At 43.4% G+C, this 25182-nt stretch overlaps 2 protein-coding genes across 9 annotated transcripts in view; one reads left to right on the forward strand and one right to left on the reverse strand.

The window, feature by feature from the left end:
• The first annotated feature begins 429 nt into the window (after nucleotides 1–429).
• Nucleotides 430–11210, forward strand: LOC139409376 (proteoglycan 4-like). 3 transcript variants are annotated; one of them, XM_071154443.1, is made up of 16 exons: nucleotides 430–605; nucleotides 729–820; nucleotides 1283–1399; nucleotides 1619–1741; nucleotides 3530–3604; nucleotides 3727–3810; nucleotides 3906–3980; nucleotides 4733–4792; nucleotides 4924–5121; nucleotides 5811–6695; nucleotides 7847–7933; nucleotides 8376–8512; nucleotides 8730–8886; nucleotides 9260–9367; nucleotides 9803–9931; nucleotides 10522–11210. In XM_071154443.1, the coding sequence occupies exons 2-16, from the start codon at nucleotides 754–756 to the stop codon at nucleotides 10638–10640; spliced, it is 2421 nt and encodes an 806-aa protein (XP_071010544.1). In that variant the 5' UTR covers nucleotides 430–605; nucleotides 729–753; the 3' UTR covers nucleotides 10641–11210. The 3 variants fall into 3 exon arrangements, with proteins under 3 accessions (XP_071010544.1, XP_071010545.1, XP_071010546.1); XM_071154444.1 differs by lacking the exon at nucleotides 3727–3810; XM_071154445.1 differs by lacking the exons at nucleotides 3530–3604; nucleotides 3727–3810.
• Nucleotides 10781–25182, reverse strand: part of LOC139409375 (nucleoprotein TPR-like) — a 39193-nt gene continuing 24791 nt past the window's right edge. The window contains exons 33-49 of one of the 6 annotated variants that reach the window (XM_071154438.1): nucleotides 21503–21699; nucleotides 21340–21410; nucleotides 20959–21158; nucleotides 20419–20697; nucleotides 19990–20234; nucleotides 19690–19905; nucleotides 18600–18740; nucleotides 17924–18017; nucleotides 17456–17595; nucleotides 17245–17328; nucleotides 16587–16678; nucleotides 16380–16489; nucleotides 16049–16147; nucleotides 12850–13006; nucleotides 12600–12718; nucleotides 11278–11361; nucleotides 10781–11016 (exon numbers count right to left, since the gene is read on the reverse strand). In XM_071154438.1, coding sequence (XP_071010539.1) covers nucleotides 10964–11016; nucleotides 11278–11361; nucleotides 12600–12718; nucleotides 12850–13006; nucleotides 16049–16147; nucleotides 16380–16489; nucleotides 16587–16678; nucleotides 17245–17328; nucleotides 17456–17595; nucleotides 17924–18017; nucleotides 18600–18740; nucleotides 19690–19905; nucleotides 19990–20234; nucleotides 20419–20697; nucleotides 20959–21158; nucleotides 21340–21410; nucleotides 21503–21699 — 2381 coding nt within the window. In that variant the 3' untranslated portion in view covers nucleotides 10781–10963. Of the gene's footprint in view, nucleotides 11017–11277; nucleotides 11362–12599; nucleotides 12719–12849; nucleotides 13007–16048; nucleotides 16148–16379; nucleotides 16490–16586; nucleotides 16679–17244; nucleotides 17329–17449; nucleotides 17596–17923; nucleotides 18018–18599; nucleotides 18741–19689; nucleotides 19906–19989; nucleotides 20235–20418; nucleotides 20698–20958; nucleotides 21159–21339; nucleotides 21411–21502; nucleotides 21700–25182 lie in introns of all 6 variants that reach the window. The other 5 variants (XM_071154442.1, XM_071154440.1, XM_071154441.1 and 2 more) reach the window with 5 other exon arrangements.

The raw sequence follows: 25182 nt of genomic DNA on the forward strand, positions 1-25182 counted from the left end.
ATAATCATGCAATATCCTAATCGAATTAAATAGGCTACTTCTTCCTGAAAAATACTGGCAAAATATATTTTGGATCTGAACACAAAATATTTATTCAAGCCTCCTTGGTTGAATTTTGAGATGTTATTTCCGAGAACAGAATTTTATTGAATTCAGAAAAATATATAATAACCCTACCCATTTCACATTGCCACCTTAGCCAATATTCATAGGAATGATCTGAAAAGACTAAATAAATAGCATAAGCCTGTCTTGAGTTAATTTAATATCCTTTTGTTGAACTTCTTTTTGTAATCTTGTTTTGAAAGAAAAGGGTACACCAGTCTGTGTGATGTCATCTGACTGGCACAGTAAACACGTGTTGGAGCAGGTCCAACTCTTACTCAAAATGTGCAGGGAGAAATGTGCAGTCTAGGGTTCCCTCCCTTCATTGCGTAGGAGTCTAGCCTGCGAATCACTTGTGGGTTTTAATTGGACCAGATTCTCCAAATTAACGGGAATCCCTGTCAGAGAAGAAACCGGCAGCCTGCCTCTCTCTCAGTCCTTATAAAAGCAGACACAGTGCAGGACTCAGCAGGATTTGAACAAAGGGTCACTCTTTCAAGGTACAGTGAGACCTTTCACTCTCAAGTCATTGTGCATGGGCTATATGATTTATAATGGAATATAAATTGAGTTGTGATGTTCTTTGTTCTCTCCTTTCTGTCTGTCTGAATGCTATTGCTCAGGTTGAAACAGAGGACACCTGTGAAGATGACTCCATCAGTTATTTCTGCTCTTCTTCTGCTGGCTTGTGCTCTCCCATTCAATTCTGCTCAGTGTGAGTATTTCTAATCACTGCATATGTAAATTACTTTGATTCGTTTTCTGATGTGTGGTGTTTCTGGGTTTTATTCTAAATTGTTCTAACCTCCGTTAGAGATGATAAGGATGCATGTTGTCACTATGTAAATTACCATGAGCGTACTGAATTTCTTTCTGTAAAAGTATAACAGACTGTATATGCTTTATATACACTGATTTATATTTACTCATTCACAAATAATTAACTAGGAGGGGAAAATAGTTTATTTCTGGCTCTGTAATGTAGGATTCCATCATTATCTTGTCAGTGTGACAAGTGACAAGTCCATGTGACAAGGCCTTATTGTTGGAATGATATTGATGCTGTTGTCATTGCTGGTGACTTGTGACTGTCTTTTTGTGGAAAGATCTCCATGACTGTGTGCTAGACTACTGAATGACACAAAATATTCTTTATGTTGTTGACCTTTCTGTATAGCAAGCTGTAGTGGGAGATGTGGAGGAGAGTATTACAGGGGTTACATGTGCCAGTGTGATTATGACTGTCTCACTCACGAGGAGTGCTGTAAGGACTACGAATCCCAGTGCACCACCAGTAAGGACTTTTCTTATCTATTTATTTGTGGTATCCGAGTGACATTACATTATGATAAACAAGATGTGGATCATAATAACCCATTAGAATGCTTGACATGTTTTTAGATGATATAGACGCACATGGGTGTACAGGTATTATGCATGGGTTATAACATAACCAGGAGGGGACTGGTGTGATAATGGATGTACTGTATGTCTGACTGTATCTGTGTACCAGGTGACTCGTGTAAAGGGCGGTGTGGCGAATCCTTTAAGAGAGGCAGGCAGTGTGACTGTGATCCGGACTGCGCTCGCTACAGCAAGTGCTGCCCAGATTACAAGAGCCAGTGTGGTATTGAAGGTTAGTAAAATGTCAAACACACCTAGCATGGTCTTCTGAAGTAAAATTCTACACTGAAACCATGCATGTTTTTTTTGCATGTACGGTACCTTCAGAAAGTATTCATACCCCTTGACTTATTCCATATTTTGTTGCATTACAGCCTGAATTCAAAATGGATTCAATAAATGTATTTCTCACCCATCTACAAACAATAACTCACAATGACAAAGTAAAAACATGTTTTTAGAAATGTTTGCTAATTTATTGAAATAGAAATATAGAAATCTCTCATTTGCACAAGTATTCACACCCGAGTCAATACTTTGTAGAAGCACCTTTGGCAGTGATTACATCTGTGAGTCTTTCTGGGTAAGCTTTCCACACCTGAATTGTGCAACATTTGCCCATTATTATTTTCAAAATTCTTCAAGCTCTATCAAATTGGTTGTTGATCATTGCTAGACCTAAATTGTCAGGTCTTGCCCTCGAATTTTCAAGTAGATTTAAGTCAAACTGTAAATCGGCCACTCAGGAACAGTCACTATCTTCTTAGTAAGTGTACACTAGATTTGGCCTTGTGGTTTAGGTTATTGTCCTGCTGAAAGGGGAATTCATCTCCCAGTGTCTGGTGGAAAGTAGACTGAACCAGGTTTTCCTCTAGAAATATGCCTGTGCTTAGCTCTATTCCGTTTATTTTTTTATCCTGAAAAACATGATGCAGCCACCACTATGCTTGAAAATATGAAGAGTGGTACTCAGTAATGTGTTGTGTTGGATTTGCCCGAAACATAACACTTGGTATTCAGGACAAAAAGTGAATTGCTTTGCAACATTGTTTGCAGTATTACTTTAGTGCCTTGTTGAAAATAGGATGCATGTTTTGGAATATTTGTATTCGGTTCAGGCTTCCTTCTTTACTCTGTCAATTAGGTTAGTATTATGGAGTAACTACAATGTTGTTGATCCATCCTTAGTTTTCTCCTATCACAGACATTCAACTCTGTAACTGTTTTAAAGTCACCATTGGCCTCATGGTGAAATCCCTGAGCGGTTTCCTTCCTCTCCGGCAACTGAGTTAGGAAGGACACCTGTATCTTTGTAGCGACTGGGTGTATTGATACACCATCTAAAGTGCCATCAATAACTTGACAATGCTCAAAGGGATATTCAATATCTGCTTTAAAAAAAATGTTTACTCATCTACCAATGGGTGTCCTTCTTTGTGAGGCATTGGAAAACCTCCCTGGTCTTTGGGGTTGAATCTGTGTTGGAAATTCACTGTTCCACTGAGGGACCTTACATATAATTAATTGTATGTGTACAGATATGAGGTAGTCATTAAAAAATAATGTTAAATGCTATTAATGTGACTTGTTAAGCACATTTTTACCACTGAACCTATTTAGGCTTGCCATAACAAAGGGGTTGAATACTTATTGATGGAAGATATTTCATTTATTTATATTTTTTATTAATTTGTAAAAAAATATATATATAATTATACTTTGAATTATGGGGTATTTTGTGTAGACCAGTCACAAAAAATCTCAATTGAATCCATTTTAAATTCAGACTGTAACACAACAAATTGTGGAAAAACTTTTCTGTATTGCATCCACAGGTAAAGATAGTATATCATTTAATGTATGAAATAACATTGTATAAATTATAGTATGACTTACAATGAAAAAGTGGTTTGAGTTAGTTGATTTAAAGATAGGCATGTTGGCACTATGCATGTAAATGTTAAACTCATGCAGTAGCCTGCGTCAGTTCATTTTTTTCCTCTTTTAATAATTACTACAGACACCAAACAACCAGGCAGCACAACACCACTGAAGACTAGCTCATGTAATAACGTAAATGATGAAACACCAAAAGGTATAGCTTTTATTTAAAGATAGGCATGCTGGCACTATTCATGCAGTATATTCATATCAATATCAATATGCATGTTAAAATGCAGAAGCCTGTCTGTTCATCTTAATTATTTTCTGTCTTAGTATTTACCACTACAAGCACAAAACCAGCCAGTACAACACCAAAGACTAGCTCATGCAATAACGTAATTGATAACAAACCAAAAAGTATATTTCATTAAGTATTAGATTTGAGAGATATTATAGGAAAGTTGGTTGCTTTTGGATACTCTGACTCATTTAGTACTTGGTTGACACACCAGAGCCAGAGCCTCCCCAGATCCAGCCAAATGAGGAGCCAGAGATGACTCCCAATCCACAGGAGGAACTAAATGAAGGTCAGTATCTTCAGAACAACCTTACTGAGGAGATGGATAACCAACACTTCAGCCCCAAATAAGACTGAAAATTGAATTTTCACAATTATTCACTCAGCCCAACATCTTCCAATGACAAAGTCAAAACATTCCCTGTAATAAGAGAGTAATATTGTCTAATGAAAAACACAGATCTTTTGAACTTTTCCTGACCAGTCAAAAATGGCAGAGTGTGTGATTCCAAGATGTTTTGGATTGGCTGCCTGTCCTGCTGCTGTGACATTCTCTCCAGCTGTGACTTGAGCCGGAGCCCGGAGGCCATGTCTCCTCAGAGGTAGCCAGGAGCTCTGTGTCCGGGCCAGCCCCAACGGCCAAGAGAAACATGGGGAAATAATGTCATTATGAGTGGGCCGTGTGGAGGAGGGCAACAGGCACAGTCTCAATCAAAGAGAGAAGTGAGGAATGGAGAGATGAGGCCAGGATGGATGAGGAGATGGAAGTGTTATATGTGGGTTGCAACCCAAAGGTCGATTCGGGATAAAACAGGGTGTTTTTGGATTGATGCACTCTGGCCAGCCCACTACAGACCCATTGGCACTGTAGAAGTGTATTCCATCCTGGAATGTCATCAGTGTCTGTGGTTTGATTCAAGACATGCCAGGATGAACTAGAAAAATAGGAAAATATCAGAGAGACAGAGTTGTGCAATTACACATGCCACCTATAACTCAGTTATGTTAATAAACAATTACATTCATTTTCAAATTTGTCAGATGACCAGTTCATGCCATTGGTCACTCCAGAACCAGAACTCCAGGATGAACAGGGAGATGGTGAGATAAACTTTTTTCTCGTTTCTCAACATAGCTACAAATTCACTTTTTATTTAGCCTATGCTGAATTGCTAGTTAGAAGTTGTGTGAATGTGAATTTGACATTCATTTGCCCTTATTCCCTTCCACAGATGTAAAGGGTGAGACCTGGCCAGAACTCCCTGTTCCCTCTCCTGAGGCTGAGCAAGAGGCCATTTTAGAGGGGGACTACACACCCTTCCCTGAGGAATGGGATCCAGAGGCAACACCTGGCCAAGAGGGGACCCCACCAGCAGAGGCCAACCCCTACCTTGCCGAACCAGCCAAGGAGGTTCCTACTGAGACAGCAGGTAAGGGATTCAATGAAATTCAATCTTTATTGTCCCAGTACGACAATTAATTATGCAGGAGTTTACAAAAATGCATATATACTGTTAGGATCTTATTTTTCAGAGTAAATAACTCACAGACACTAGAGAATCTTAACTTAAGTTTAATTCTGCCAAAGGGTCTTTACAGCTGTAATTCAGACATTCAAACAAACATTTCTCACCATCACAGATGTATATATCCCACTTAAGACACTCCTCCCTCTTATGGTTCCACAGGAAGAGGGTAACAGGATACTAAACCCTTATTACTCCCTTCAGGGGATCTGACCTCACCTCCTGACCTCAACCCTTCCTTCACCTAGTCCACAGATGTCCATCTGCCTCCTCTATAGCAAACCTTTGATCTCCTCCCGTCCATCCAGCACAATCCACAGCCACTCTGTCTTTCTACAGATCTCACTCCTTAATATACTATGCGTCTGATCTATCATGTCTTTAATATCTCAATGTTCAAAATTTTGAATCCAATACACACCACAGCATTTGGGCACAGTGTGGGAGATGATAGCTGAGCCATATCACACATATCACTATTTCACTGTTCCTGGAAATTGCATTTGACAAGGTGTTTCACAATCTACTTTGAGTCATTTGGAGTCAAATCAAATCTGACACAGACATCAAATCTCATGTTTTTCTAACTCCAGACTCCAGTGTCACTGAGGGACAGCCTGATTCCAGCAGCAGCCCGTCTGCATTAGACACAACTCCCCCTAGATCCTCCTCTGAGCCCACCCCTGCCTCCCCCCAGCCCTCCGACCAGGTCTTCCCGAGCTCAGAGCCCCAGCCTGGGCCTACTCCTGCAGAGGACACCCTTGAACTCCTATCTGAAGGACAGGGTGAATTGGACCCTGAGGGTCAGGAGGCAGAATCTGAGAACACACTGCCAAAGGGCTCTGAACCCACACCCTTAAACCTAGAGAATGCTGCCACCACACCAGCCTCCGACCCAACCTCTACCGGCCCCACACAGGGTACACCCTCAGGCCCAGAGGATCCGGAGGCTACCCCTGCATCTCTAGACAGCACCACCCCCTCCACCAAGCCTGACCAGGCACCCAGTGCCCCTGAAGGAGCTACCCCAAGCTCAGAGCAGGACAGCTCCAAGGAGAATGCCCCAACAACCACCCCTTCAGACCCACAGGATCCCAATGCGGCCTCTGAGGCACCAGCATCTGATAGTGGTCCCGAAGCTAAACCTGGCAGAGTGGACACCCCAGAAAGTTTTGATGACAGCAGTATCCCCCAGACTGGAGATCTGGCAACGCCACCCACCTCAGATCCTCAGGCCACATCCACAGACCCAACGGGACATGAAGAGGAAGGAGACAAGGCCGCACCAGAGGAGACCACTACAGACCCCATGAAGCTCACTCTCGTCCCCACCATCAAACCCACCCCCAACAAAACCACGAAGAAACCCAAGCCCAGCAAACCCACAGGGAAACCCAAGCCCAGTCCTACACGGCCCAGCACCCTCACTGATATCAACAAAGATCTGGGCACAGACAACCCCAGGGACTACCAAGCAGGTAAGGTTAACCATGTTGGATCTTGCTTTGTCTTACTTTAATACTATTGCAACGAAACAGTCAAAGTGGTAGAGCACCTATTACTGGGCAATGGTAGAGTCACCAGCCTTATTACTGGGCAATGGTAGAGTCACCAGCCGTATTACTGGGCAATGGTAGAGTCACCAGCCGTATTACTGGGCAATGGCAGAGTCACCAGCCTTATTACTGGGCAATGGTAGAGTCACCAGCCTTATTACTGGGCAATGGTAGAGTCACCAGCCGTATTACTGGGCAATGGCAGAGTCACCAGCCTTATTACTGGGCAATGGTAGAGTCACCAGCCTTATTACTGGGCAATGGCAGAGTCACCAGCCTTATTACTGGGCAATGGCAGAGTCACCAGCCTTATTACTGGGCAATGGCAGAGTCACCAGCCTTATTACTGTGCAATGGTAGAGTCACCAGCCTTATTACTGGGCAATGGTAGAGTCACCAGCCTTATTACTGGGCAATGGTAGAGTCACCAGCCTTATTACTAGGTCGATTTGCCAGCCTATCCTTTCCTTAATCTGTAGCATTGGATTGTATTACTTCTCTTGGATGAAATGAGCTTCCTCTTGCCAAGTGTAGCGGCACTATATTAACTGGTGACAGTCAAAGGTGACAGTTTTCCAATAGCCTAAGAAGACAGTCCAGCACTTTCTGTGGTTTGGAAAAAAGTACTCAGCTCCTTCACAGAGCAAAACAGAAAGAGGTCACATTAAAGCAGCAATCAGCAGTTGAAACAATAACAAAGTGTTCTCACGCCACTGTTTAAGTAAAAAGCTGAGGGATGGGCCTGGAGAAATATAGACTATGGATACAAGGACTGACCAACCCTGATATCAAAATTATAGTTTTAACCATGTTGAGGCTATTTAGTGTTTGTTTACATTTACTTTATTTACAAAGATTGGAGTAAAACAAGCTTATATTTTGGGTTCTGATAAAGTACGACAGCTGAACTCAGCTCATGAACTGTTATATTCTTCAGGAATCAATGGGTACATGTCATTCATTTATAAGTCAAAAAAAATACTGTAGCAACTGCTGATTGCCAATTAACACTTCAAATGGTCCTGGTTCACTTGTTTTTCTTATTAGTCCTCATGTGCTTCCTTTTTCTCCAGATGAACACAATGACACCAACATCTGCAGCGGTCGCCCCGTCGGCGCGGTGACTACGCTGAGGAATGGGACCGTGGTGGTTTTCAGAGGTCAGTGCCAGACCATAACACTTGGTCTAGATACTGTAATTATATAGTCTATGTACCAGACACACCAGATGTTGGGTTTGCATTCCCAGACCGCACCCTGTCTGCCTTTGTGATGTTGTGACTGGACTGTCCTTCAGCTCTTATCCACATTTTGTAGATGTGACACTGTTTTTCAAACCCAAGAGAACCCCAAACATGTAAATGTTTCACATTCATTTACAAGGGTAAAGATGGTTAGCTACAGTAAGACAACCCCTGTATTATAGACTAGAAGATGGATACTAGAGGGTAGGCCATCATTGTAAATCATTTGTTCTTAACTGACTTGCCTAGTTAAATAAAGGTTAAATAAAAAAAATAGAATGAGGATGAAAAGTAATTGAGGACTCGATGCAGATGGACATAACATACCAGTGTTGCTTCCACTGTCCTCCTTCTTTAGGACACTATTTCTGGGTGTTGGACAGCAATAGGGTGCCTGGACCTGCCCGTGGGATCACAGACGTGTGGGGTGTCCCTTCTCCCATCGACACAGTCTTCACCCGCTGCAACTGCCAGGGCAAGACATACTTCTTCAAGGTACGTATGTAACATTAAAACATAAGATACCCAAAGCAAATGGGAGAATTTCCATTTTGTCATACAGTATTACTGACTTGAAGTGAAGGGTATCTGTTCAATAGGCCTAGAATGTAACTATCCCAAACATAGTGTTATAATACCTACTTTTATACTACATTAAGTGGAGTTGATAGAGAACAAAATTGTTTATCTATGTGCCTTCTCCCCTCCATAGGGTTCTAACTACTGGAGGTTCGAGAATGGCATGATGGAGCCCGGCTACCCCAAGCTAATCAGGGCGGGCTTCGATGGGCTGCAAGGACAGATCACGGCTGCCCTGTCTGTGCCAGAGTACCGCAAGAGGAGAGAGTCGGTCTACTTCTTCAAGAGAGGTGACTGACTGCTGTACACTACTTACCCAGTGGAGGCTGCTGAGGGGAGGACGGCTTATAATGTCTGGAACGGAGCAAATAAAATGGCATCAAACACATGGAAACCATGTGTTTGTTGTATTTGATACCATTCCACTCCAGCCATTATGAGCCCATCCTCCCCAATTAAGGTGACACCAACCTCCTGTGACTTACACCATAATGTGACAATATTAACTCTGATATAAATACATTAGAATATTTTTTATTGCTAAAGCCAATGATAATAGATTTACTCATAGGTTTCGGCTGTCTCTGGTAAAGCACAAAAAACAAGCATGCCCATGTCACCCTGAGCTACCACGTCTGATATCTGTATGATTGTCTGTTCCAGGAGGCTTGGTGCAGAAGTATTCCTACCAGTCTGGCATCAGCCCTACATGCGGCAGGAAGGTCCACTACTCTGTTTATACCGTACGCAACCGTGCTGCTAGGCAAGCAGGTAATGAGCTGCCCAACTTGACATTTCAGTCCTTTCACTGAACATTTTATTAGACTGAGGCAGGCAGTGCTGAGAACCTGGAAAACCACTCACGGACAGGTTTTATTTGATCTGAGATCCATTTAGTTCTCTATAAAGACTCAGATGCGGCTCGGAAGGAGGGTAAGAGAAAGAGGAAACGAGGTTCACCGAATGTAAGCAGGTTATTCGGAGAAAACTATCACAATAGTCAGGTTGTGTGGGTGCAGAATCAGATTGTAGTGGAACGTCGCAACAATGTTTTTATTAGAAGTAAACCGACAGATTTAAGAACTACATAATTTCCTCAAACTGGAGTTTGTACTCCAAGACACCTAGACAAATGTTCCAGTTCAAATATCACACTCCTCAAATGACATTTTGTCATTCTCTAAACTGAACGGTCTCTCCTCTCAGTGCCTCTGCTGGGACAGGAGATCAACATCCGTCTGACCTGGAGAGGCTTCCCGTCCACCGTGACCTCCGCCGTGTCCATCCCCACCCACAGGAAACCAGAGGGATACAACTACTACCTCTTCTCACGCTGTAAGTATTTAGCCAATATACTATTTTTATTACCCAAATTCGAGCCTGTAGCCTGTCTTTGATGAAAAATGGTTTGGTGGAAAACCCTGAACCTGTCAGTCTGCTGTAAAAATCCAGTCCTAGACCTTACACAACGTAATGTCGGACACATCTGAGCCCCATGTGTCTAGGCAGGGTGGGTCAGAGAGGAGGGTGGAGTAGATGGGTCTGCTGGCACGGCTTGGTACTGACCCTGTCCTAGGAGTTTGTGTCAACAGCAGCCCTTCCTTACGCCATAAGGAGGGAGGTGTTTGTCTAGTCATTGTCATTAAGATACACTAAATTGGGGCTCAGGGTCTGCTGTGGCCAATTAAGAGGCCTCCCACAGGTCATGTTTTTCTGACAAAACATGGTTCATTGTTGGTGGTTCTGTCAGTTTCATATTGCTACACAAACTTAAATTCTTGGACATATATGACGTGATTAACATTTTCCTTTGCCAGTTTTATATTTTGCATGGTTCAGTTCAAAACAAGGAAACTCTGCAAATGAGAGACCAAGTGAGCCCATATTTTCCTCAAATTAACCCACCCTCTTCCCGTGTCTTTCAGCCAAATACTACAACGTCAATATGGGAGATGAGCGACCTTTCATAGCAACTCCCCCGGTGAGCTCTGCTCCCCAGAAGAACTCCGCCAAAGACTTTTTCAACTGTCCAAAGGAAGTTTGAGGAGAAACAGCATGGACATTCAAAAACAGATTCACTGACACACCATTTTCCTAATGGATCTCATACTTTATTAGCATCATTATTCATAAAACCAACACCACAACGTTTTAGCAAGGACTCCACGTAACAAATCTTTAAAAAAAAAAAGATTATTCATCATAACAATGAAATGATCAGTGATCACCATAACTACAGCAGATACATAATTTAGATTTATGGTAAACGCAGGTGTTCTCTTTGGAACCATGGTGACCAGTCTTGTAGCGGGAATGATGTCTTGTGGAGATGGAAATAATGTTGGGGCAGGAGCTCTGATCGGTTGTTTATCGGGCAAATCTCCTCCCAGTCCCAGTTACACCCCGTGATGGCAACGTCCCTGGTTCCCATCAAACGAGACATATTGGTATGAGACAAAGGTCTGCTTTATTAATGTAAAAACAAATCATTCTGATTCTGTACAGCGCCTGTATAATATATAATGCAAAGATGATGCTGATGTAACAAATCATTTTAGATGAAACATTTCTCTTCTGCATTTTTTGACTATTAAAATCGATTTATCATCAACAATGAATCTCGACTTGGTTTTATATGTTGTATTAAGAGCTGTGTACAATATAAATGTCTGTTCACTCACCTCTCCTCATGCGGTTCTCTGTCCAGCGTTGGAGCTGTCGGCTGTGTCCTGGTCTAGAGGGTTTGGGCTGAGTCCTACTAGTGTCTAAAGCAGAGAGACAAAGGGAGCAGTTACACACGGCTCATTCTAACACTACTACAGCCAAAAACTGAGAAAGCAATACGGCCTACTAGTCAGAGACAATGGACCATTTAATGAAACATTCCAAGGAGGTCAGAGCCAAGCTCCTATAAAACCAGTATAAATACTCAAATTTGAGAGGAATCTCACAACTAGAATGTAGACCAAATACAATTCCAACAACCAGTATGAATGGAGGGGTATTGGTAAGGGTATAGAGTAGGCCTGTTGGCTTGGGTAGGGCACACTAAGGTATTGAGGGTTAGCTAGTGGAGGTTAGAGGTTAGAGTACTGCAGACCTGTTCAGTAGGCTACCACAAAGGGAATCTGAACGCTGTTTGCTAGAAGAGTCCGCTGTTTCAGCCTATTGCATTTCTTTGCAGTGCATACATAATTTCAGATTTTCAAAATGTATAAAATCTCAACTCTAGTGCAAAGGCATTTTAGAAGCATTGCCTCTATAGCCAATACTGAACACTCGTCCATTTTTCATCGCGCAGTCTTCTAAACCCCCGACTCCATTTAAGGCCAAGATGTTGAGATGTATTTTTTATTATTATTTTGTAATGCTTTTTGTGACGTGGATCATAATTACTGTTAATCAGGTTACATGATCCTCGTAATGTTACGTGGAAAATACAACTAATGGGATGCAGAATTAAACGTATATCACATCACACGCACAAATGCGACCAGTTTTTTTTGTATACGCATTTAATTTCTTTCACTAGCAAACACGAGTGAACTGCTGGCACTTTAGAGCCCACGGAATGTCCATCTTATGTTAGCTTGAAACAATTAGTGTTGACCTTTCCACAACACACGGAGTCGAAAAGGGATTTGTCCATGTGTTTACGTACAGCTGACAGTCGGCAAACTCAGCATCACAACAAACAGGAGGGGCAGACAAGGGGTAGCTATGTCCAATAATGATGTATTCATCTCCATGTCCATTTACACAAACTCCGTACATGTCTGTGTTGCAGCTCGAGAAATCGGGATGTTAGATTTACTCTGGATTAATTTTTTATTATTTTTGTATAAAAATAAAACAGTTAAAAAAAAAAAAAACAGGCCCTATTAATTTCTGCTTACTTTTAACGCAGATCTCATACCTGCATACATCGAAAGAATTGCATAGTTGGTACGCAAAATGTGTGCATGTTGGCGGGTCTGGTACTGTAGAGAGTTGGGGTCAGTACCTGCAGAGCTGGAGGAGAGTTCCTGGCTGGTAGAAGGCAGGACGCAGTCATCTGAGACCTGGGTAGGTTCCTCTATCTCCCCCGCCCGAGACATTACAGGTTCCAGAGACACATCCACACTGGACACAACACACAGGTCATTCACTATAGAGATCACACTATTATTACTGTTGCGGTTCAAGTTCAGTCAGCTATACAATTTGAAGCTTTACTTTTGATGAATTTCATAGAGTAAGCAAAGTGGTCTCACAGGTCTCCCCCCGGCGCCATGAAGACATCATCCCTCTCGTCCCCAGGACTTGGTCCTTCGCCCACCACCAAGCCTGGGGTTGAGGTGGTTACCATGGGAACAGACTGAGAGGTGTGTTCCGTGCCGTCAGATGGCGGGACCTCTGCAAATATGGACACTGGTGGGAGGGGGAGAGAATTAGCAGACGCTTATCCAGAGTTTGTTGAAATGCCTGTTACTTGAACACAAACATTTATTTGGGATGCAATCTGAGGTGCAGTTAACTCTAATGAACTTATTAACCCCCTAGAGTTGATTGACGCACTGGTTGGATATAAAAAAAATCCCCATCAGTCTGTCAGTTTAAGCTAGAGATCTGTTATTTTGCATTGGATGCTTCAATGGACTCCATCCACCAGTGTCGCACTTCCGCATCTGCAGTGAAAGGTGGCTAGAGCGGTGTTTGTTAGACCAAGAGGCATCCCGAAAAGTCTTCTCACATTAACGTCTATAGCGTCTGGACCATTTGGGCCACAAACGAATGGGACTCCACTCTACGACCCCCACAAGTGTCACAGGTCTCATCTGAAGGTTAACCAATACCGGTTTTAAGAAACAAATCGAAGTATAAAGTAGTTTTGTGCCTACCCCAGAAAAGGGGTTACATACAGTACCAGTCAAAAGTTTGGACGCCTACTCATTCCAGGGCTTTTCTTTATTTGGACTATTTTCTACATCGTAGAATATTAGTGAAGACCTCAACTATGAAGTAACACATGGATTAAATTAGTACCCCAAAAAAGTGTTTGAGTAAATATATTTGAGATTCATCAGTAGCCACCCTTTGCCTTGATGACAACTTTGCATACTATTGGCATTCTCTCAACCAGCTTCATGAGGTAGTCACCTGGAATGTATTTAAATTAATACGTGGAATTTAACCCCAAAGGATTTGACAAATGTGATTGGTTTACCATATAACACTGGCATACGTCTCAACTTATGCTACGCAGAATATCAAATCTCAACGACTGGAAAAGTGTTCAGCGTCACCACATCCTTATGATATACACTACTGTTTAAAAGTTTGGGGCCACTTAGAAAAGTCCTTGTTTTTGAAAGAAAAGCACATTTTTTGTCCGTTTTAAAACATCAAATTGATCAAAAATACAGTGCACACATGGTTGATGTTGTAAATGACTATTGTAGCTGGAAACGGCTGATTTTTAATGGAATGTCTACATTGGAGTATAGAGGCCCATTATCAGAAACCATCACTCCTGTGTTCGCTAATTCAAGTTTAGAATTTTAAAAGGCTAATTGCTCATTAGAAACCCTTTTGCAATTATGTTAGCACAGCTGAAAACTGTTGTCCTGATTAAAGAAGCAATACAACTGGCCTACTGTAGACTAGGCCAGCATCCCGGAGTCGCCTCTTCACTGTTGAAGTTGAGACTAGCATTTTGCGGGTACTAATTAATGAAGTAGCCAGTTGAGGACTTGTGAGGCGTCTGTTTCTCAAACTAGACACTAACGTCTTATCTGTTGTGCACCGGGGCCTCCCACTCCCCTTTCTATTCTGGTTAAAGTCAGTTTGCGCTGTTCTATGAAGGAGTAGTGCACAGCGTTGTACGAGATCTTCAGTTTCTTTGCAATTTCTCGCATGGAATAGCCTTCATTTCGCAGAACAAGAATAGACTGACGAGTTTCAGAAAAAAGTTATTCGTTTCTGGCCATTTTGAGCCAGTAATCGAACCCACAAATGTTGATGCTCCAGATACTCAACTAGTCTAAAGAAGGCAAGTTTTTTTGCTTTTTTAAATCAGCACAACTGTTTTCAGATGTGCTAACATAATTGCAAAAGGGTTTTCTAATGATCAATTAGCCTTTTAAAATGAATAACCTTGGATTAGCTAACACAACGTGCCATTGGAACACAGGAGTGATGGTTGCTGATAATGGGCCTCTGTACACCTATGTAGATATTCCATAAAAACTCTGCAGTTTCCAGCTACAATAGTCTACAATTTATGACATTAACAATGTCTACACTGTATTTCTGATAATGTCATTTTAAAATGGACAAAAATAAGTGCTTTTCTTTCAAAAACAAGGACATATCTAAGCGACACCAAACTTTTGAACGATATATTCATTGACCACAAGAGACAGGTTGGAATGTGACAAACACTTGACAAATCAACTTCTTTTTTTCGAAATTAGTGCAGCTTGAATTTGTTGATTAAATACAGGACATTGTAAACAATAACGGAAGAATTGTGTCATACAAGTATGCTCAATACAAAATAACCAACTCATTGCAGCTCTGCCACAAAAATGGAAAAGGCAATTACTTAAAGGAGAAGGAAATTAAGTTTGTCATCCACCAATAAAAATAAATGGCTTAAAATAACTAATATAAATCATAAAATATATCAGTTTCACTAACAGTCAAGAGGATTGACAACTATGCTGCATAAAATTCAAGATAGTTGGGAACAGATTTTCCATGTCCATACCATCGGGTTTATGAACTGACATACAATTGAGCATCAATTCATTATTTTCAATTAAAGCCATTATCTAAAATTCTCACTACAAAAACAATGCTCAGTATACGGGGTATTCAACAGTTAGACCGGTGCAGACTGCCATGCGGAAACAGAACAGAGCAGCTCTTTCAGTACTGTCCATCGGTGGCTTGTTTTTGGAGTCAAGTCCAGGAATGCTTATTATGATATAATATCTGGGTGTGGTTGGACCTGAAAACTGTATTGCTGGGGGACTTTAAGGACCAGTCAGTCAACAGGAACATTGTGCACTTAGGTTAAAAAAAATAATAATAAAAAAAGCAGAAATGTTGCAGATGGGGGCGGATCAAGTCTCTATTGTGACACCATGGGAGAATGGAGGGATGCATTGCAAGAGAAAATGGTAGAATTATGATTTATTGGGAAAAATGGGTTTATCTGTGTCTATCTGAAGGGTGGAATAAGTATATTGACAAATTTACAGTGTAAATGTCTGAGGTCCTCCAATCATGGGTGAGGGTCGGGATTATTGCATGTTTTGCTTCTCGTTATTTATGTTTTGTTATTAAAATAAAAAAATAAAAAAATTCAGGACACGATTGTTTGGTTGAAGGACAAAAGGGCCAAAATGCAGTACTGTCCCGCACAATCCAGGAACATGTGGTCACCCTAGTGTGTGTGTACCGTACCTGGGGCAGCCACCTGCAGGGGTGTGGTGGGAACACTGAGGCCCCCAGACTCATCCTCATGACCAGGCAGGAACAAAGGACTATCATATATCCCAAGACCTACAACATACACACACACACTTGACTTCACCAAAGAGAGATTGACATGGCAAAAATAAGATCTCTCCTAATCAAATATCTCTAAAAGGTATCTGAGAAAAACAGTGAGAGGAGCATATAACTAACATGTTGATCTCAGTGGTGTGTATGAGGAAAGAGAGAGTGGGTGTGTCTCAATGGTAGGGTATGGAGAAATAGAAAAGAGATGAGGTGCCTAAGTACAGTCCAGTACCTCCTTGTGATGCCAGATGTCCCAGGTCAGAGTGGGAGGTGGTGGTCTGGGGCATCAGGTCTTCTGGGGTGCCAAACCTGAACCGGGGTACACCAGCCACCTGGGGAGAACTGGACCATAGAGAGCGGAAGAGGTTAGAAGTACTATGGGGTTCCTATGGGGACTTTACTAGTGGTGTTTAGCGGCTGATGTGTGTGTGTTTCTCACTGGATAGCTTCTGCAAAGCTGTCAGAGCGGTGTGGCGCCACCAGAGTAGGAGTACTGGGAACCATCCTGTCATCATCGTCAAAAAAGTGCTGCTGTAAGAAGGCAGAGGGAGGAAAGAATATTATACTAGATCCTGAGCGGAATGTATTTTTGGGTCCGATACAGTTTTTTGGGGGGGGACAAAACTCACCGATACATCTGCCGATATACTGTTTTACAGCGGGTAAATGAAAGTAATATTTTTACACATCGAATTTTCCTAAATGGCCATACAAAAGAAGAACTGTCCAAGAAGTATTCTTCAAATGGTGATTTATTACATTGTGACAATGACACATGAGAACGGCCACATTTCAGATTTCCTTTTTCCCCCATTTTATTTATTAAATATCGGTATAATTATCGTCCGATACCGATATAGCGCTAAAAGGACATCATCAAACACTGACAACAGAACACATGAGTTGCAGTTTAAAAGGGATAGCGCGAAATGTTCTACATAACCAGATAAACTCGTGTATACCATTTCATATGCCTGAGGGGCAGTTTAAAGGAAGTTGAAGGACGTTTTCACGAGCCATTGCTAACTAGTGTTAGCCAATGCCTGGAAGTCTATGGGAACAGGTAGCATGCTACCTGTTCCCATATTGTGACTTACTCCAATATTGTGACTTACTCCGCCGCTGGCCATCCCAGGGGTGAGCTGAGGGACTCTGCCTACCGACTGGCGACGCATGGGGCGCTGTAAGGCACACACACAACTCGGTACTACACAGATAACCATACCACAAAAACAGCAGTACAATTGTCTTACGCACAGACACACACAGTGTAACTGGCTATATTGAGTCATAAGCACAAACCTGTACCTGAGCAGGGGGTCCCCGTTCCTGGTTGATGTTGAGGCGGGGGGGCAGCGGATGGGGTGCTCTCCGTGGAGACTGGTGCATTCTGGGAGCAGAGCTGGTTGGGTCACTTGAGAAGGCTTCCATACTGCTGCTGCCCTCGACTGACAGAACAGGAGACGACACTGTGGTTTAGTTTGGCAGAGTTCCTACATCAAAATCCAACACAAACGTAATCTCTCCATACCAGACAGACGCAGTTACATCATTGTCTGTTGAACTAACAGATACCCCAATAATATTGTAAAATAGGCTCATGTCTATCAGTTTCCGACATGTTGAATCTACTGGCTTGGTTAATCTACCAACAGAGCGACTAAAATGTATCTCTCAATCCAGACAGACACCAACATATTACATCTCTCTGTCACTCAAGTGTCAGATGTCTAACCGACTGTGGAAACAAGTGTGTGACAGTTTCCATCGTCTTACAGCTGTGTGTCTGGGAGTCAGCCGGGCGCTGGGTGGAGTCAGATGCTCCTAGACTCTCCTCCGTCTCCGTGCCTGGGTCTGTCCCATCAGGACCCTGGGAGGGAGGGAGGGAGGGAGGCACACACAGTGGGAGAGAGAGAAGACGAGGAAAGAGGGCGGAAGGAGATGTTACAGGATGTTTCCCACACACACCATCTACTGCCCTGCAGTGTTGTGGTAAGCCGCACATGCTGATCATGATTCATTTCCCTTGTACAGGCATTCCCTTAGAGGTCTAGTAACTTTAAAGCTAGCTAGACGGAGAGGGTGTGCCCCGCTTTCTTCTGCATCCACACCCTGACCACAAAGCCCCCACCCACCCACCCTTCTCCCCTGCCAACCTTCCAGGACCTTCAGTTCCCACACACACCGTCACTCTAGATCACAACACAGACATGAGGTAGCAGAGTGTAGCAAGAGCACTGGTGAGGCACCAATTCGTCACACAGAAAAACGTGCATGTGCACACAACTTTGGTTACAACATTGCCTGGCTGTAAAATCCGATAGACATGACAGTTGGAAAGAATTAGGGAGTGGGTGCAAGACAGGAAATGAGAGAGAGTGGAATTACAAAACACATGCTGGAAATGACATCGTTAAGTTAGTAACCGCGCATGTGTGTGTGTGGATCTTACCTCTGTGTCGTCGCCTTCATATGCCTCATTGCCATCTCTGCTCCCTTCATTGCTCTCCTCCCCCTCATCCCCCATCCCTCCATCATCTTCATCCTCCTCCTCGTCGTCGTCCTCCTCCTCCTCCTCCTCCTCATCATAGTCCTAAAGAGAGGATGTAAAAGGTCTCAATGAACAGTCAAGTTGAATTTCAACATTGAGTATGGGCTGCATATCAACATTTTCATCCCATCAAATAGAGTTCCAGATTTCTAAGTGCCATATACTCTCAGATCATTTTAGGCAAGATTTTTGCTAGGATTTGAGGGAGTTCAATTGACCATTCACTAAGCCCCGTCCCCAAATGTTGGGCAACCAATCACAGAGAGCAAACACCTCAGGCAAGCTCACATTTGAAATGCATGAAAGCCATTGAGGGCATAACAAAAACTGAGTTTTCATCCAAAAACAAATTGTTTAAATGGCTAAATAATTTAACAGTACACCAGGGGTACTTGCTACTGTGATTCTGGAAATGCAGAGCCTGTTGGAGTATTTTTAGAATACAGAATTATACTTGTGTTATTGTTTGCTAGCTCAGCCGGTAAAGAAGCCTTCACTTTATTGACCACTCAACATTGCTGACGCTAGTTAGCTAAGTAGCCAGATAATATAACTAGGCTTTTTTCTAAATGTATGTTAGCTAGCTAAGTTATCCATGCTATGAATAGAAATTTCATCTGCTGTCGACATCTGGATAGGATTTGAGAGTGCTTGATAACAACTGACTGCATGCCGACAGTGCATTCAGAGCCATCCAGTGGCTAGCAACACATCAACTTTCATTTTACCAGGTTCCTGTGAAGCAATTGTAATGACAATCCACCATGACACACACAAGAGTCTCCTGATTAGCATGGGGTAGTCAGTGTGTTTCTAATACACAATTAAATTAAACTATGAGATCACTGTGAGGGGATTTCGCCAGTGGTTAGAAAAGGAAATTGGGCTTCCTGGGAAAATGTAACAGTAACCAAGGCTTAGCGAAGGATCAATTAGTGTCTAGCAACTAAAATATTCCAAATCGACAACAGTCGATTCCCTTTGTCCGTACCGGTTCCTCTTCCTCATCCTCCTCCACCTCCTCCTGCTGATCGTCCTCGCTCTCAGAGTCGGTCACTATGACAATGACATCGTGCTGGGGGGGTTCTTCGTTGGCGTCGTACGAAAATGAGATGAATGCGGTCTCAGACAGGAGCAGCTCTACAGGGACAGACTGAGACGCTGCACCCTCTTCAGCCTCCTCTAGTACTGGGTACTCCTCCACCACCTGCTGACACACACACGATTAGACACACAAACCAGACTGAAAGACCATATCAGCCTCTCGAGAGAATGGGTAGTACACACATACCTGGCTGGTCTCTGGTGCTTCCTGGCTCTCTCCAGGCACCAGTCCCTCTGCACTGCCCTCAGCCAGCACCTCCTCCTGGGCCTCTGGCTCCTCTGGGTCGACTCTCTGGATGATGCGTAGCTTCTTGGGGATGGGGGGTTCAGAGGGGTCCTCCTGGGGGGTGTCTGTGTCAGCCACCATAGAGCTGTCCTGCTCCTCCTCACGAGGTCTCTTGGACATGGAAGATGTTCCTGGGGTGGCTGAAACTGGAGAATTGAAAAATACACAACTCTAGCTTAGCTTGGTAGATACCCTGTTCATTGAATATTAGAGGACCAGTGGTAATGCAGTGAGAACTTCACTCATTGTCAACCCTTAAGCTTAGTTAGACAACACTACTATACCCCAAATCTATAGAAACTCCTGGTTAGATTTAATCAAGACGCTCACCTGTCCCAAACACGGCTGTTGACGTCGACGGTCTCTCCATTTGCGAACTGGGTGCCGCTTCCATTACTGGGGCCGGGGGCTGCTCCTGATTGACTGGTTCAGTGTGGGGCAGGCTCTGTTGCTGTGTTGGCTGGACGAAGGCTGTGGTCTGGGTCTGCGTCTGCTGGACCACCAACATTGGGTTGGTGGTCTGAACGTTGGGGCTGGTTGACCGTACTGAACCGCTGGCACTGCCGTAAACAGTCACATGCTCAGGCGGGCCCTCGGATGACTGCATGGCTGGAGGGGTCACAGGTGACAGGGTCAATACTGTTCAGAGATGGAAATACCATGTCTGCGGTCTGATTCTCGATCCTTCCGTCTGAAATGTGCTCGTTCTCCCCCCCATTGATCTCATCTGATTCAAGTAATAAAGTGCACTTCAACTACCAAAACACTTCACAAACAGCCATCCTGCGCTTTAAAAAAGACCAATACTCAAATATTAATGTTATAACATTCACATCACACCAACAGTGATATTGGTTCCACAGAACTCACCTTCCTGGTTCTCCACCTGTGTGGTTGGCATGACGGTGGCAGTAGGGGTGGGGGTGGGCACGGTGGCGGGGGTGATCATGGGCCTGATGCTTGCCCGGGGGGTGGGCTTGTTCCCGGGGATGGCAGGGGGCTTGCTGGGGCCTTGAGCACCCAGAGGGGTAGGCTTGATGTTGGCAGTAGGGGGCTCAGAGGTACTGGTGCTATGGGGAAGGGAAAATACAGATGAAAACGTCATTGCACAAGTTACCCAAGTGTAGTGAGTATGTTTGCGGGGGAGAGAGAGAGAGAGAGAGAGAGAGAGAGAGAGAGAGAGAGAGAGTGTGAGTGAGTGAGTGAGTGAGTGAGTGAGTGAGTGAGTGAGTGAGTGTGTGAATACTTTACCTGCCCCGGTCTGCAGCTTGGGTGGTCTTCAGTGGTCCTCGCTGCTCTGTGGTCCTCTGCTGTTCCTGAGCCTGTAGGTAGGAGAGGAAAAATGAAAAGCAATCCAGTCTAGTCAGGTAGAAAGCACAAGTGCTCTATTGAAATCTATGCCTCCATCTCTCACCTTGCTGGGACCCTGTTCAGGAGGCTCATCCCTCTGCTCTCCGTGTCTCTCCTGCTGTTCCCTCAGGTCCCGCAGCTCCCTCTCCTGGCGGCTCAGACGGCCCTCGTATTGGGACTTCAGAGCACTGACTCTGACCTCCAGCTCCTCCCTCTGCTGTTTCAGCTCCTCATTTTCCTTCTGCAGCTGGTCCTTGGAGCCTGGGGAGGAGGATGGGATAGGGTCAAAAGGTCCCCCCCCTTTTTTGCTAACATCTCATGACAGAAAATATCAGAGATCAGCATTCACATACCGTTGCAGACAAATATATTTGCACCCTTGCACTTTTCTTAAAGCTGCAATATGTAACTTTTTGCGTGACCCGACCAAATTCACAGAAATGTGAGTGCACACTATTTCTATGCGTCTTGTTCTTAAGTTTGACTTTTGTACACCAGATTTTTTTTAAATGAGAAAAAAAAGGTGATATTTCACAGCAGTTTAGATGTGACAATGATTCTTTACACTATACATTGCTTGTTTTGTCAAACTGAAATTAGGCAAACTATTCGATACCGGTACCCCTTGTACAATGCTCAAAAAAATAAAGGGAACACTTAAACAACACAATGTAACTCCAAGTCAATCACACTTCTGTGAAATCAAACTGTCCACTTAGGAAGCAACACTGATTGACAATAAATTTCACATGCTGTTGTGCAAATGGAATAGACAACAGGTGGAAATTATAGGCATTTAGCAAGACACCCGCAATAAAGGCCGCTCAGGTAGTGCAGCTCATCCAGGATGGCACATGAATGTGAGATGTGGCAAGAAGGTTTGCTGTGTCTGTCAGCATAGTGTCCAGAGCATGGAGGCGCTACCAGGAGACAGGCCAGTACATCAGGAGACGTGGAGGAGGCCGTAGGAGGGCAACAACCCCGCATCAGGACCGCTACCTCCACCTGTGTGCAAGGAGGAGCACTGCCAGAGCCCTGCAAAATGACCTCCAGCAGGCCACAAATGTGCATGTGTCTACTCAAACGGTCAGAAACAGACTCCATGAGGGTGGTATGAGGGCCCGACGTCCACAGGTGGGGGTTGTGCTTACAGCCCAACACCGTGCAGGATGTTTGGCATTTGCCAGAGAACACCAAGATTGGCAAATTCGCCACTGGCGCCCTGTGCTCTTCACAGATGAAAGCAGGTTCATACTGAGCACATGTGACAGACGTGACAGTCTGGAGACGCCGTGGAGAACGTTCTGCTGCCTGCAACATCCTCCAGCATGACCAGTTTGGCGGTGGGTCAGTCGTGGTGTGGGGTGGCATTTCTTTGGGGGGCCGCACAGCCCTCCATGTGTTCGCCAGAGGTAGCCTGACTGCCATTAGGTACCGAGGTAAGATCCTCAGACCCCTAGTGAAACCATATGCTGGTGCGGTTAGCCCTGGGTTCCTCCTAATGCAAGACAATGCTAGACCTCATGTGGCTGGAGTGTGTCAGCAGTTCCTGCAAGAGGAAGGCATTGATGCTATGGACTGGCCCGCCCGTTCCCCAGACCTGAATCCAATTGAGCACATCTGGGACATCATGTCTCGCTCCATCCACCAACGCCACGTTGCACCACAGACTGTCCAGGAGTTGGCAGATGCTTTAGTCCAGGTCTGGGAGGAGATCCCTCAGGAGACCATCCGCCACCTCATCAGGAGCATGCCCAGGCGTTGTAGGGAGGTCATACAGGCACGTGGAGGCCACACACACTACTGAGACAAATTTTTACTTGTTTTAAGGACATTACATCAAAGTTGGATCAGCCTGTAGTGTGGTTTTCCACTTTAAATTTTGAGTGTGACTCCAAATCCAGACCTCCATGGGTTGATAAATTTGATTTCCATTGATAATGTGTGTGATTTTGTTGTCAGCACATTCAACTATGTAAAGAAAAAAGTATTTAATAAGAATATTTCATTCATTCAGATGTAGGATGTGTTATTTTAGTGTTCCCTTAATTTTTTTGAGCAGTGTACACGGCGGATGCCACCCGTTAGATAAAATACAGAACCTAATGACCTAAGGCTCGAATTTCTGTGTGTTATTATGTTATAATTAAGTCTGATTTGATAGAGCAGTCTGACTGAGCGATGGTAGACACCAGCAGGCTCGTAAGCATTCATTCAAACAGCACATTCGTGCGTTTGCCAGCAGCTCTACTGTTTATGAATTCAAGCCTATCAACTCCCGAGATTAGGCAGGTGTAACGATGCGGTGTGAAATGGCTAGCTAGTTAGCGGGGTACGCGCTAATAGCGTTTCAAACGTTACTCGCTCTGAGACTTGGAGTAGTTGTTCCCCTTGCTCCTTATGGGTAACGCTGCTTCGAGGGTGGCTGTTGTCGATGTGTTCCTGGTTCAAGCCCAGGTAGAAGCGAGGAGAGGGCCGGAAGCTATACTGTTACACTGGCAATACTAAAGTGCCCATAAGAACATCCAATAGTCAAAGGTATATGAAATACAAATGGTAGAGAGAAATAGTCCTATAATTCCTATAATAACAACATCCTAAAAACTTTTTACTTGGGAATAATGAAGACTCATGTTAAAAGGAACCACCAGCTTTCATATGTTCTCATGTTCTAAGCAAGGAACTGAAACGTTAGCTTTCTTACATGGCACATTTTGCACTTTTACTTTCTTTTCCAACACTTTGTTTTTGCATTATTTAAACCAAATTGAACATGTTTCATTATTTATTTGAGGCTAAATTGATTTTATTGATGTTAATTGATATTAAAGTTAAAATAAGTGTTCATTCAGTATTGTTGTAATTGTCATTATTATCTACATATACATATATATATATATATATATATATATACACACATACATACATACATATATATATATATATATATAAAAAATATTAAACACATTTTTGTAATAATGACAATTACAACAATACTGAATGAACACTTATTTTAACTTAATATAATACATCAATAAAGTCGGTTGATTTTTATTTATTTATAAAAAAATAAAAAAAAAGTGTGTTTTTTTTAATTTATTTTATTTATTTATTTATTTTTTTAAATCGTCCGATTAAATCGGTATCGGCTTTTTTTGTCCTCCAATAATCAATCAATAATTTGTCCTGAAAAATCATAATCGGTCGACCTCTAGTGGCCATGTACACCACCAACTCAATCATCCCTGGCAGAGTGGTGCCAGGAAAATAACCTCTCCCTCAACAAAACTAAAGGAGCTGATCGTGGACTTCAGGAGACCGCAGAGAACATGCCCCCATCCACATCGACGGGGCCACAATGGAGAAGGTGAAAAGCTTCAAGTTCCTCTGCGTACACATCATTGATAATCTGAAATGGTCCACCCACACAGACCGTGTGGTGAAGGAGCAACTGTGCCTCTTCAACCTCGGAAGGCTGAAGAAATTCAGCTTGGCCCCTAAGACCACCCCAAATTATTACAGATGCACCATTGAGAGCATCCTGTCGGACTGTATCAACGCCTGGTACGGCAACTGTACCGCCTGCAACCGCAGGGCTCTCCAGAGATTAGTGTGGTCTGCCAAAACACATTACCGTGGGCACAGTGCCTGCCCTCCAGGACACCTACATCAGATGTCACAGGAAGGCCAAATAGATCATCAAGGACATAAACCTCCCGAGCCACGGCCTGTTCACCCAGCTAT

This window comes from Oncorhynchus clarkii, chromosome 5 (genome assembly GCF_045791955.1).
Source record: "Oncorhynchus clarkii lewisi isolate Uvic-CL-2024 chromosome 5, UVic_Ocla_1.0, whole genome shotgun sequence".
Lineage (NCBI taxonomy): Eukaryota > Metazoa > Chordata > Actinopteri > Salmoniformes > Salmonidae > Oncorhynchus > Oncorhynchus clarkii.